At 34.6% G+C, this 14,209-nt stretch overlaps 1 protein-coding gene across 3 annotated transcripts in view; it reads right to left on the reverse strand.

Moving 5' to 3' along the window:
- Nucleotides 1-14,209, reverse strand: part of LOC107701955 (potassium/sodium hyperpolarization-activated cyclic nucleotide-gated channel 1-like) — a 119,581-nt gene that overhangs the window by 10,729 nt on the left and 94,643 nt on the right. For all 3 annotated transcript variants that reach the window (XM_016504123.1, XM_016504122.1, XM_016504121.1), the window contains exons 5-7: nt 6,637-6,783; nt 3,956-4,196; nt 508-672 (exon numbers count right to left, since the gene is read on the reverse strand). In XM_016504123.1, coding sequence (XP_016359609.1) covers nt 508-672; nt 3,956-4,196; nt 6,637-6,783 — 553 coding nt within the window. The remainder of the gene's footprint in view (nt 1-507; nt 673-3,955; nt 4,197-6,636; nt 6,784-14,209) is intronic.

Consider the following 14,209-nt stretch of genomic DNA (forward strand, 5'->3'; position numbering starts at 1 on the left):
TTGATAGGTAATTATTTCAGCCCTTGCCCTTTAGTGCACCAGCTCAAACCCCCTCTAAGGGGCGCACTGCTGCTGCTAGGGGTCAAGGGAGGGCGGGGTGGTGCTCATACCCAGGTGTGCGAGGTGGGGGAGTGGAACGGAGGCTCATGCGGGTGAGGGTTTGCCTCCGTCCACCCTCCATGCATCCATTTGGGGATGACATTTAACCAAAACCAGCAGGGTGACCGGCTCGGACAGGACGGCTACATGCACTGCCGCTTACCGACAGACCAATTACTTAAGGCTAGCATTTACAGTTTGTTGTAACGATTTTTAATGGCTATAATCCATACGAGACATTTGGAGAAAGAAAAAAAGAGAGAAAATAAAGTAGCATATAGACACGTCATGCAACACAATGGTAGATGATTGCGGTGCGATGGAGGACAGGACAAACGCGCAATAAACACACACAAGGTTCAGGCATTAGACAAGAAGAGAAGGCGAGGGTTGGGATTCTGGTCTTACCAATGCGGTCCAAGCGGTCGATAGCCACAGTTTCGAAAGCGCGGCGCATCATGGGATATTCCTCCAAGACTTCGTTGAAATGGTCCACGGACAGCGAGAACAGTCGGCAGTAGGTGTCAGAACGGACGCTAGCTGTACGACGACCTTTCGTCAACAGGCAGATCTCTGCGGGAAACAGATGAATTGAACATATCACACGTTTTATATAAGGTCACTCGTTAAACAAGAAGGCCGGCAGAGCATCTTCAAGGCTAGCTGGATTAGCAGAAGAGCTAGCCTTGAGTAGAAGAAAAGATTAGCATGTAAACATAGCACAAGGGAGTGAATTCACGTGACATATCTGATTTAACGTGGCTGGTGGTGCTTTTTATACACGTTAGACATTATGTGAATAAAAAAAAAGAAAAAAAAAGAAGAGCGTTCTTATTTAATGGTTTTGCAACACTTTTCATTTGTAGGTCTTGTGGTGAATGACTTTAGCATTTACCCGCGTGTTGATGCTCTGATGATAAGGAATTAAGACGGTTTCTTTTTGATTGAGGTTATTGCTGACAGTTTAACAACATCTATATCATGGCTTTCCAAAAGTATAGTTTTTAATAATAATAATAATAATTTATATTTATAAATGTATTTATTATTAAATTTGTTGTTCTTATAAAAACAAAGAAAATATGTTTGTTTTTTTGTTATTTATATTATTAAACAGAATCAATAACAACAACAGTTTATTATTATTATTTCAGCTGTTTTTCTTTTTGTTTGTATTATAGTATTTATAATAATAATGCTAATAAAACAAAGACAATTAAATATGTAACAAATTTTTTTTAAATATGTAAATATTTTGAAAAGTGTTTTATTTTATTTATTTTTACCTAAAACTGCACCCCATCAGCGGTTGGGAAGTAAGTGTTTAATTGAATACAGTACATACTTAAGTGTCTCACAGAGAGATTTGTAATGAACCTTGTTGTTGAGTCGTCACTGACAGTTTAATCTAAAGTCCTTAGTGCTTAGAGAACATCTTGTGCAGATGGTCCTTTTATGGATCTTTCACCTTGAGATGTGTATGGGTTTACTCTATGTAATGTCTGTATGCTAGAGCTGGAGTAAATAACATATGACGACTGATTTTTTTAAATTTTATATATTTGCTGTAAATGGAGGACTGTGCATCCTGCGCTTCAAAACGACAGATTTGTAGCATTATGTACAGAGATGATACCCTTGACATTTTGTCCTGGACAGGAAAAATGCTGTGGAAAAAGTCTGTGTAGCCCGCGGGACATGCTAACAACACCTCTCCAGCTGGGAGTGGGAACAAGGTGTTGGGGTATTTTAATGGAAAAGTGCCATCTCTCTTGCGTCATGTGGTGCAGTATAAAGGTGAGGACGGCAAAAGTACTTTGCGCTTGCTGTTCTATTTCTAATTGGTTCATTAGGCTCAAATGTCACTGTAATGTACATTTTCACAGCCCAATAACGGCAACAGAAAAGTCAAGAGAGTCTGAAAGCAACACCATGATGAAACGTAATGAAATTTCAGATTCCTGTAGTAATTGTCTTACTTTGCACGTCTGTGGCCGGCTGCCAGGAGTGGATGAGTGCCTGAACGAGTCCGCTCCTAAGCTAGCAAATGTGTGAAGGTGTCTCTCTCACCCTGACCAAAGAGCGTCCAATCAACCTGCCCTCCTCTCGGGCCTCTGCAAATGGAAATGACACTTGACCTCATAGCCTTGAAAGTCCGTCGGTTTGGCACGTATCCCAGCTGTGAGCTAACGGACGGGATTTGCCTGATTTATCATGATCAACACTTCACCTTAACTGGCCCTCACCTCACGGCACACTGCCACAACTTCAGTTTACTTACATGGATGCTTTGAACCACTGCATGTTTTTTTTAATAATAATAATAATTTTATTTATTATTAATATTATTATTATTATTAAAATTAAACATGACATGTGTTTTAAAATGCAAAAATCAGTGCAATGGTTTTGGATTATTGACCCAATTACCTGCATTAATCATCATCATCATCATCATAGTAATAAATATTGTATTAGTTTTGATTATTCAAATTATTATTATTAATAAATTGTTTTATTATAATTTATTATAATATTCTTATTTATTGTTGTTATTATTAGAATAACAATAATAAATACCACTAATATATTATTTTTCAGAATTTTCAGTAAATAATTTGTAAAGAAAGCTTTTTTTAGTATTCACTAATTAAAATGGTTCGTGTCAAGGTTTAAATAAAAAATGCTATTCAGTAATGTTTAACCAATCAATCAATCAATCAATCAATCAATCAATCAATCAATCACTGCATGTTTTTTTTAATAATAATAATAATTTTATTTATTATTAATATTATTATTATTATTAAAATTAAACATGACATGTGTTTTAAAATGCAAAAATCAGTGCAATGGTTTTGGATTATTGACCCAATTACCTGCTTTTCTCATTTCATCTGGCCAGTTTTCATTTTAGTGATCAATCGATGTCGTCATTATTATAATAATGTTATTTTTTAAATTAAATATTTGTAATTATTATTAATAAACTATAATAACAACAATAAATGTATTCATTTTATTACAAAAATATTATTTTTTAATTATTATTATTTGTTATAATAATAATAATAATAATAGTAATCATAACAACAACCTAATAATAGTTATCATCATAATTTTATTTGTTATTTATTATTGTTAAAATTAAAATGTATATTATTTTTATATATTATTTCTCTGTCTTTATTATTATTATTATTATTATTATTATTATTATTATTAAAATTGATGCCGGTCAAAAAACTAGGTCAAGGTCAATGTGTGTTGAGTTTCTATCAGAAGGCAGTGAGGAGGAAGAGATTTTCTGACACGTTCGCCCCCGTGTGCAAACGCACACATGCCAGCCGCATTCCCGCTACAGGCCAAAATACCAGTAGCAGATGGTTTTCCACTGGAGCAGGTGGCTGGCATCGCAGTGCACCCATGCTAGAGCAGGCACAACCTTCATAAATCGTGAGAAAAAATTATTCAATTTCAATTTTTGTTCCCACACTCGTGCAGCTTATGTAACACCGAAGAACATGTGACATCAAGGTCATTCATGACATAATTTCTGAATTATAAACCACTGTATGGCTGTTCTTGGAGTTAAAAGCTTGTGATTTGTACTGTATGTCATGTCAGTTTGACTTTGGTCCATTAGTACAACTTGATACAGAATTGCATTGCATTGGTTAGGGTTAAGGTTAGTATTTTTTATTTGATTGTGCTGCAGTTTTGTTTGCGTTAAACCATGAATGATTCTGACAAAAACAGAGGAAATAATGTTCTTGTCTTCATGTGTGCTGTTTGTTCAGTAAGACTGTAAATTGTTTAAAACTTTGTGCCATCTGTTTGTGAGTTTTGAACTGACCTCCAAAGTAGGATCCGTCGGTGAGTTTCAGCTCTTTGCTGAATTTGGTAATGACGCTGGCCACTCCATGCTGTATAAAGTACATCTTTTTTCCCACGGTCCCCTCACGAATGATGTAATCGTTAGGCTGGAAGACCTCGAACTTTAGCTTACTCAGCATTCCTGTCACAAAGTTAGGGTCTGCGTTTGCAAACAGCGGCATAGTGGCCACAAGCTTACGACAGTTAAAGTTCACAATTTCCTGTGGGACAAAACAAAGAAAACACAATCACCAGACATGAAACAGTAAAGAAAAAAATGCATTTCATTAATTTAAAATGTATTTTTCAGTATTACAGTATTTTTTATTATTTTTTTTATTTTGATTTTGTTTTGTGTTTCTGTAGAACAACTTAAAAATGTGTAATGTAAACACAACATAATTTTTTTTATTTATTTAAATGTTTTTGCTTTTTGAAAATATTTGATATGTATGTATATCTATAACTAAAATCATGTAAAAGTGTTTTTTTTTTTATCACAATGTTGCTTAAATTTGCATTCAAAATTTCCTGTGGGACAAAACAGAAAGAGAAAACACTCAACACACATCGAACAGTAATACAAACAAACAAACAAACAAAAAAATGCATAAAATGCATTTAAGATAGCATTTTGATGTTTTATGTAATATAAAGATGTAATATAAACAAAACATTTTATTTGTTTGTTTGGTTATTTATCGGAATGTTTTTCAATATTCAATTAACAGCTGAACAGTAATGCAAAATGGTAATGCATTTAATACAGTATTTTTGATATTTTGTGTTTTTAGTAAAACAACCTAAAAAGGTGTATTTTTTTTATTTTGTATTAATTGATTGAATTCATTTATTTGAAAGGTTTTTGGCTTCTGACAACATTTGATATGCATCTCATTATTTGTCTGAAATTACATCTTTTTTTAACTGTCAGCAAAATCATAGAAATATATTGTGAATATTTAATATGTTATTTAGTAGGGCTGGGCAATATGTCCATCGAAATATCAAAGTCTTTCTTTTTTTTTTTTTTTTTAAATTAAGAGTGCAAAACATACAACATACGGTGAACACAAAACACAAAAACAGCAATAGAACAGCAATGATAATAACAGCAATGAAAATAAACAGTGATGACCATCTGACAATAATAGTAGTAGTATTCAAGTAGTACTAGCATGCATAATAATAATAATAATACTAAAGATGGTGATGATAATAAAGTATTTATAAACTACAGAAGATTTCAAAGCTATATATATATATAATTGTTTTTTTAAGCACTCCTCTGCAACGATCACAAGCCTCTACAGACTCTCTTCCCACTGCGTTGCAGTGAGCTTATTTTATGGTACCCATACAGTCAGTGTCAAGCACACTTCAGCCATTAACTGAAAGCCCAATGCACATAATATTCAGTCTTTCTCATCTCCACGCTGCCGGGGTGAAGGATGTGTTTGTTTAGTGTGGCTTGGGTATGAAGAATAAATTTGCACTTTGCTTTAAATCGTGGCGTAGTCAGAAAAGCGTCAGGAAGGTTCTGACCGCAATCACACAGGAGGAATAATGAGTTTGATAGCCATGTCCAACCCTTTACCTCCACTAGGGAGACAAGCTGGAGACTATCTATTTAAAGCTAGTTTGTCACAAGGCAGTGAATGTAAAAATAGCAGCCCTGACCAACTGAGGGAAAGAGAGATGGAGGAGCGAGGGAGGAGCTGCTGGGAGTTAAAGATGTTTTGGGGATGAAGTCGTCAGTGCTATCTTTCACTTTGCTGTGTCATAATAGACACTCGCTCTGTCTGCTCAATCATGATGACATGGGTGCTGCATTCTGGGTAATTTTGATGCAATCCCAATGAATATATACTGTCTACTGTATGATCATTTTCTGTGTGGTATGAATGTGTACTGTATCCCATAATGCAATGTGCTTGACCTTTCCATTTCTATTGCAATATCATAGCAGATCTTTTAGCATTTTTTCCCCCAAGCATTTTTAAATGGTAAAGAAATTTAAAGAAAAAAAAAGAAAGAAAAACATTCATCCATTCATTCATGTTTTTGCCTTCTGACAATATTGAATATGTATCTCAATATTTATTTCTAAAATGGCCATTTTTAATCACATACCTACAAAGGTTTGTATTTATTTATTTATTTATTTTGTTTGCTTGCTTTCTAACAATATTTAATATGTATCTCACTATTTGTATCTGAATTGGCGTCATTTTTATCACAATGTTGAGCCTTATTCATTTTTAAAAAAAAAAGGTGTTTAAAAAAATGGTAATTTATTTAATTTATAAATACCTTAGTTTCATTTATTTCAAAACAGAGCAAACTTCATTCATTTTTGTGTTGTATTCATGGGATATAATTCCATTTATATTAAGATACCACATGATAAAATACCACATGATATACATATATATATATATATATATATATATATATCATAATATTCAATCAAATATACAGTAGATGTTAATCTTACAGTAGATGTTTCCTTTCATATTCAAATGAAAGCGATTATGCGTCCAGACAGGGAGATTATCCTAGATCAGCTCTTATTTTCCGAGATGCTTATGTTCAAATGTACCCGTGGCCGCATTAGCTCTGACCCTAGGTCAGCACTACTATGAGATATTTGTGTCTCACCTCTTTGAGCGGGTCGTTGAGCTCGTTAAGTATGCTGTCCTCATCGAAGATCTTTCCCTGGTAGCGATGTTCATAGTAATCGTGGATTTTCTGCCGCATGTCAGCCGGCAGCTTGTGGAAGGACATGTACTGCTCCACTTGCTTGTACTGTGAGAGAGAATGAGAGAACGAGTTTTCAGTAAACAGCTGGAGCCGAACAAGTTAACGAGATTTGGAAGTAAACTCCCAGTTGTTTCTCCTAGATTGCAATTTGATTAAATGGAGGGCAAATTCAGACTTTTGCATAAAGTGTGTCTTTTTTCTGTTCTCAGCTGTCGTTTCTTGTCAGACGAGCATTTATGATGAGCATGGTGAGATTTTGGGCAGAATATGCAGCAACAGCTGTACAACTGTACAATAGATATCTTAGGACTTTGATTACATTTGACAGGACTGGGTGTTCTGACCTCTGACACTCAAATTTGAAAATGTATAGCCAAAATCACTGCACACCACACGTTAGTCTCCTGCGTCTATAAAATAAAATAAAATAAAATAATAAAATAAAATATAAAATAAAATATAAAATAAAAAATAAAATAAAATGTACACTGCCGTTCAAAAGTTTGGGATCAGTAAAATTTGTAATGCTTTTTAAAGAAGTCTCTTTTGCTCATCATGGCTGCATTTGTTTGATCTTTTTAACTTTGTTTATCAAATAATCCTGAAAAAAGTATCACAGGTTCCAAAAAAAACCAAAAAAACATTAAGCAGCACAACTGTTTCCAACATTGATAATAAATCGGCATATTAGAATGATTTCTATAATGATGCTAAAAATTCAGCTTTGCATCACAGAAATAAATTATATTTTAAAGTATATCAAAATAGAAAACCATTATTTAAATGGTAATAATATTTTACAATATTACTGTTTTTTTTTCTGGATTTCTGGTCAAATAAATTCAGCCATGATGAACAGAAGAAACTTCTTTAAAACACATAAAAATTTTTGGGAAAAAAGGGGGAAAAAAAAGGGATTACTGATCCCTTGTTGTATAATTTGTTTTACTATGTAAAAAAAAAAAAACTGTTATGATTATTATTGTTAAAATATTTTGTTGTTGTTATTAGAATAATAATAATAAATTATATGCATACATATACATACACACATATACTGAATGTATGTATATATGTATATATGTGTATGTGTGTATATATATATATATATATATAGCCTAGCATTGTTTTTCTCCGCTCGCAGAAGCGCTGCAGGTGCGTGATGTGATATGATGACCATGTGAATCCTCATGTTCTGTTGTTTGCTGCTTTTTGCGAATGTTAAATTAATCCCCGGGAAACAAATGTTAGTATTTTTTAATGGGTCACAGACACGTATCCTTTCTAATTTAATTAAATTCGAATTTAAAATAATCTTGTCGGTTAACGGACATACATTCAGTATATGTGTGTATGTATATGTATGCATATAATTTATTATTATTATTCTAATAACAACAACAAAACAATATTTTAACAATAATAATCATGTTTTTTTTTTTTACATAGTAAAACAATAAATTATACAACAAGGACACATTAAACTGATCAAAAGTGAGAGATATAATATAATATAAGCAAAAAAAATTCAATTTTGAATAAATACCATTCTTTTGAAGTTTCTATTCATCAAATAATCCTGAAAAAAATGTATTACGTTTGCCACGAAATTTTAAATTGTAATAATATTTCACAATATTACTGTTTTTTCTGTATTTCTGATCAAATAAATGCAGCCTTAGTGAGCATAATTATTATTATTATTATCTTATAAGAGACTTCTTTCAGAAAAAAAAAATCTTACCAACCCCAAATATTCAAACTGTAGTGTAAGTTTATTTAATGACTAAATGCAAATTAGAGTAGTTTGTGAAGTAGAAATGTCATTTGTATTTCATGGTGTTCATGTCTTCAGATTTGCAATCAAAGTCTGCAATCAAAAATCAGAGATTTCAAAAATTTCATCAGATTCATCCGAGACCAAATTATCTGGGCTATTATTGTCTCAGTTGCTTCTATTTTTATGTCCCCCAAGGAATTGCTCCTTAAATGAAACAAAACTCTGAACATTTACCTGAGCTATGAAAGAGCAATGAATCACCCTTCTGTGTAGGCGTTTGATGAAATGATCTTTTTTTTATTCATGCATGATTTAGTGATGAGCCATTCAGATGAATCCTGTGTAAACACATCTACACACACAGAGAGAGAGAACTGTGCTGGGTCATTGTCTGTGGGCACTTGGTGCATGCGGATGAACACTTCCTGTCTGCCAACTCAGCTGATGACATCAGAGCAGGAATGTCTAATGCAACACCTGCTCCCTGTTACCTATCTCTGGTTACGCATAAATTCAATTACTTATGCTTTCTGTAGCTACGCAGGCTGCCCACTCCATACCGTCACAGGAAATTATACCAAGACAGTCTATATCTGTCCCAGAACAATCTATTTTATACTTTTGCATGGATTGACTTGAATATCTATATCAGCTCTTCTGTTCACGATTAATCAATAGATGCTGTTAGGTACATGAACTCTATGTGGGCTGTTTATTCTCTATTGTCTATTCTCTATCAGTGTACCTTTTAGAGCCATTAAAGAAACTGTTCCACAAATTCACACTGGCTGTATTATGGTTTTCCTTGCTTTAATAAGATAAAATTCTGACATACAGTGCAGAGCAGCACAAGCTATATTCTCTATTTGTAAAAAGATGCATGTTGAGGTTATGCAACGACAGTAAAACGGTAAAATCCTGAAATATTATTAATTTAAAATAACTGTTTTACACGCACACATACGCACGCACGCACGCACACACACACACACACACTTTATAAAGATCTTTACTGTTACTTTTTACATTAATTCTTTAATGTCTTCAATACTATTTTTTTTTTATCAATTTAATGCATCTATGCTGTAGTGTTAAATTATTTCAAAAATAAATAAATAAATAAAAATAAAAATAAAAAAAATCTTAACTTTTGATGATGGTAGTTTTTTTTTTCTCAGAAATTAAAACGGTTATTTTCAGTCTCAATTTGGGTAAAAATATCTCCTTGATCAAACTGCCAAAAGTTGACATAAAAAATCACTGATATCACTTTCAGTTCATTTATCAGATTGGAAATGGAAGAACAGATTGAATGCATTGCATCGTGGGACAAATTAACAGTGCATGATCTGGCAAATGTAGTATTCCTTTCACAAATGGAAAATGTAAGTAAAGCAGTGCTATTCATTTTAGCCAATCATAACTAATTTCCTTAGAAATCTGAACAGTACAGTGACAAAAACAACACGCTTGTTCCTAAGTTAGTGACTGTAAGTACTGTAAACATGTAGGATACAACACTTTTAAATATTTATTTCCGTAAACAGATTGTTTTACATGGAAAGCGATATGTGTTTTATGTGATGGCAGTGTGTGGGAAATGCAGCGGCACAGAAACATCTGATGGTGGACCGCGTGATCTTTTAGCAGTGTGGGTGAAATGGCTTTAAATGACAATTCGAGCACCAAGCAATTAGACTAATGTTCCAAAACCTCCCCGTCTCTCTCTGCTGCATCTGCGACAGGGAGACGGCTAGACCCATGGCTACTTAGAGTCCCGACAGGAAGTCTTTATCCTCGTCTCTTAAACAGAGGCCTTGAGAATTTAAGAGCTGATGTCTTCAGGCTGTGGGATGCTAAGATGGTACCAGCTGCTTTAGCTTGAGCATGCTGATTTTAGAATACGTGTCTGAGGAGACTTTGTGTCTCATAAATGAAGACAGGAGTACTGGTGTACACACAAAGAGGTGAAATCGCTAACAGTGGTATGTACAGCGCTAAAACATACTAAAATAGTTTTGCAATAGGAGTCTTTAAATAGTCAAGTCACCTTTACTTTAATAATGCTTTAGACATTGCTTTAGATTGTATCTAAGCTGCTTCACAGTCAATAATTCACACTTGCAAACTTCAAAAAGTTCAAATTCTGCTGTAAAGCAGCTGTGACCAGACAATAGAGGCATTATTGAGCTCCAGTCAGTTCAGTTCAATAACTGTTTAAAGTTCATTCATGATGAAACAAGTTCAATTCAGCTAGTGTTTTTATTCAGTCAGTTATATGGATGCACAAATAATTTATGGCTGATTATCAATTGGTATAAGATACTTAACTGCACTCACATGTATGCAGCAAAATTCATAATTAATTCTAGAAATAAATATACACTGTTAAATGTGATCTTTAGCAAATCTTGAAATTAATATCCATTTTAAACATTTTCACTCACTCACTCACTCACTCACTCACTCACTCACTCACTCACTCACTCACTCACCCACCCACCCACCCACTCACTCACTCACTCACTCACACACACATACCAGAATTTTAATGTGTACATCCCTAGCCATTATCATATTTTTCCCCCTCTTGCCTCTTTTCTATGTAAATTAGGCCTACTATAGATTATGCCTTATTCACTACACCTCCAGGCAGTTTGACTGGACTAGTTAATGCTGTGCCATTATTTGCATAATTCAGGCAATGTAATTGAATGCTAAAACAATGCAAATAAATGGTGTGGGCACAATTCATTCCTAGTGAATTCTCCACATTATATTTCTAATCTGGATGAGTCGAAGCCAGTGCTGAATATTCATGGCCTGTGGTCAGTCAGTCGGTGGCAGTGCGAGTGTCATCAGCTTCTTGTAGAGAAACAATGAGTCACTGGGCATCAGGGAAAAAGCAAAGCACTGATATGGGCTTCCTTACTGAGACACTGTCACTGTGTTTATTCTCGCACACATATACTGTAGACTAGTGTGCATAAGAAATCCTCTATTGTGTAGTCTTTTAAGATAGTTCAGAAGCTTAGACAGACCAGGAGGAAGACTCTTACAAAGGGTGGCCATTTCTATACCACCAAAAAGGAAGACACTTTGCAGGATAACAACTGAAAAATACTCCAAAACCTATAAGCAGTGACAGAAACTATTCCAGAACTTTTCCATTAAAAGGTGATAAAAAAATGCAGTTATAGTTTAAATATAAAACCAAAACTGCCAGTAGGTGGCAACAAGTCACTGCCTTAATGAGTAAGCCGTTGATTCATTCATTAATTCAAACCATTCGTTCAAAATTCTTTCAGGAACAAATTGGCTGCGTCCAAAAACGCATACCTCCCTAGTATATAGGTAGGTGAAAAACAGTATGTGACAAAAGAAATATGTCTGAATTCACAGTACTGATAAAAGAGTAGGCAAAAAGTACCCGGATGACCTACTACTTCTGCAGAGAAGTTTGGATACGATGGACACTTTACTATCCCATGAGGTCACAGGAGAGGATTCGTGAATGGCAGAGAAACTACGCACCTGACACTGGTAGGTCACATGATAATGACATGGCAAATGTAGTAAATCCAGATTACATTCATACTACACACATTCGTATTATACAGAACATACTTTTTTTAGCGGTCGGGTATGAGTACGCGATTCTGGACGCAGCCATTATCTTTATGAATGAGTCATTGAATCGTTGACTCAGGTGATTTGTTAAAAATGTTAAGTAATTCAAGAACGAAACATCCCTGTGTTGATCGGAGACGCAAACGTCCTGCTGTGACTCTGTTCGGAATTATATTGGAGTGAATATATTGACAATATTGTGTCTAAAATGTAGGTCACTTAAAATTAGTTCAAATTTAGCCTATGTTTAAATCTATTTATTTAGTCATTATATGTGACCCTGGACCACAAAACCAGTCAATTTTTCAAAATTGAGATTTATACATCATCTGAAAGCTGAATAAATAAGCTTTCCATTGATGTACGGTTTATTTGTCCAAGATACAACTATTTGAATATTTGGAATCTGAGGGTGCAAAAAAAAATCTAAATATTGAGAAAATCACCTTTAAAGTTGTCCAAATGAAGTCCTTAGCAATGCATATTACTAATCAAAAAATTAAGTTTTGATATATTTACGGTAGGACATTTACAAAATATCTTCATGGAACATGATCTTTACTTAATATCCTAATGATTTTTGGCATAAAAGAAAAATCTATAATTTTGACCCATACAATGTATTTTTGGCTATTGCTACAAATATACCCAAGCGACTTAAGACTGGTTTTGTGCTCCAGGGTCACATATACCATTGGATAAAGTATAAAATAGTGATGATAGTAAAAGGAGGACAAATGAGCATCTGGCTCAAGGTTGCGCTGGTAGATGGACATAGTATTTAAAAAATGGACTGTCCGACCTAAAACCAGACAGATGGTCGCCCTACTCTTACACAAACGCATGTGGAAAAACACGATCTGGAGATCAAAAACTCCAGAAACTCATCCATTTTAATCAGTCTGCTTACACACACACACACACACACAGAGACAGCAGAATCAGGGGATCAGCCTGTTTGGTTTAACGGATTGCCACAGTCTGGTGAATACCAGCACCTGTGAATAAACATCGTCTTGTACACTGCAGGCCAGTGAAGCTACGGTAAAATGGCGGGTGACGACGAAAATGAGGTCGAAAACAGAAAACAATGTCACTTCTTGTTCTACCTTGATTACAGCGCGTCTGTCAGAGCATGATAAGGCCTGTTTGTGTTTGCAGTGCATTGATTTACGCTGAACTCACAAAGAGGGAAACTTTTTGGTTAGTGCAGAGGCTTTTAAAAGAGTAGTCTTGAGGTGGTGAGACGCCAAAGAGAAGTCAAGCTGTTTTGGGCATGTGGCTTAAATCACAAATATCATTGGTACTGCCTGAGCAAATCCTGAGAGATTTCATAAAGCTTGCTTACATGGACTTCATAATTCCCACTGAGGTAATGCTAAAATGTTTCAGCCGTCTGTGTGAATGACAGCAGGCATCCTCTCAGTGTCTGCAGCATGTTTATATATCTGCTTCAAAAGAGCCATCAACATGATTTATCAGCCTATTCCTGCTGATATGTGACATTGCACAGTCCATTTTTCTTTTTTTTTCTTCCTGCTTTCCTTCATTCCTTTCTTCCCTGTCCCCCTTTATTTTCTTACCCACTTTCCCTGCCTCCCTCTTCTCCCTCTTCCCTCTTCTGCTTTTTCCATTTTCCTTTTCCTTTTCCTTCCTTTATCCCTATACTGTCCTCTTCTTTTCTTTTTCTTTTCATTTTTGACACCTCCTTTCCTACCCTTTTCATTTCAAATTTCTTTTCATCTTCCTTCCTTTCCTCTCTTCCTGTTCTGTCTTTTTCCTTTTCCCATACATTTCTTTCAGTTTCCTGACCAGTTTTCAGTTACCTGACCTACCTTTCATTTACTATTTCCTTTCTTCTTTCCGTTCTTTCTTTTTCATTACTCGTTTCATTTCTTTCTTTCTTTTCCTCCTTCCTTATTTTCTTACTTCCCTTTCCTCTTCTGGCCTTTTCCTTTTCCTGCCGCTTTATATTACATTGCATAATTTTTCCTTTCCTTTCCTTTCCTTTCCTTTCCTTTCCTTTCCTTTCCTTTCCTTTCCTTCCTTTTCCTTTCCTTC

Source organism: Sinocyclocheilus anshuiensis, unplaced genomic scaffold (genome assembly GCF_001515605.1).
Source record: "Sinocyclocheilus anshuiensis isolate Anshui unplaced genomic scaffold, SAMN03320099.WGS_v1.1 scaffold1184, whole genome shotgun sequence".
NCBI lineage: Eukaryota > Metazoa > Chordata > Actinopteri > Cypriniformes > Cyprinidae > Sinocyclocheilus > Sinocyclocheilus anshuiensis.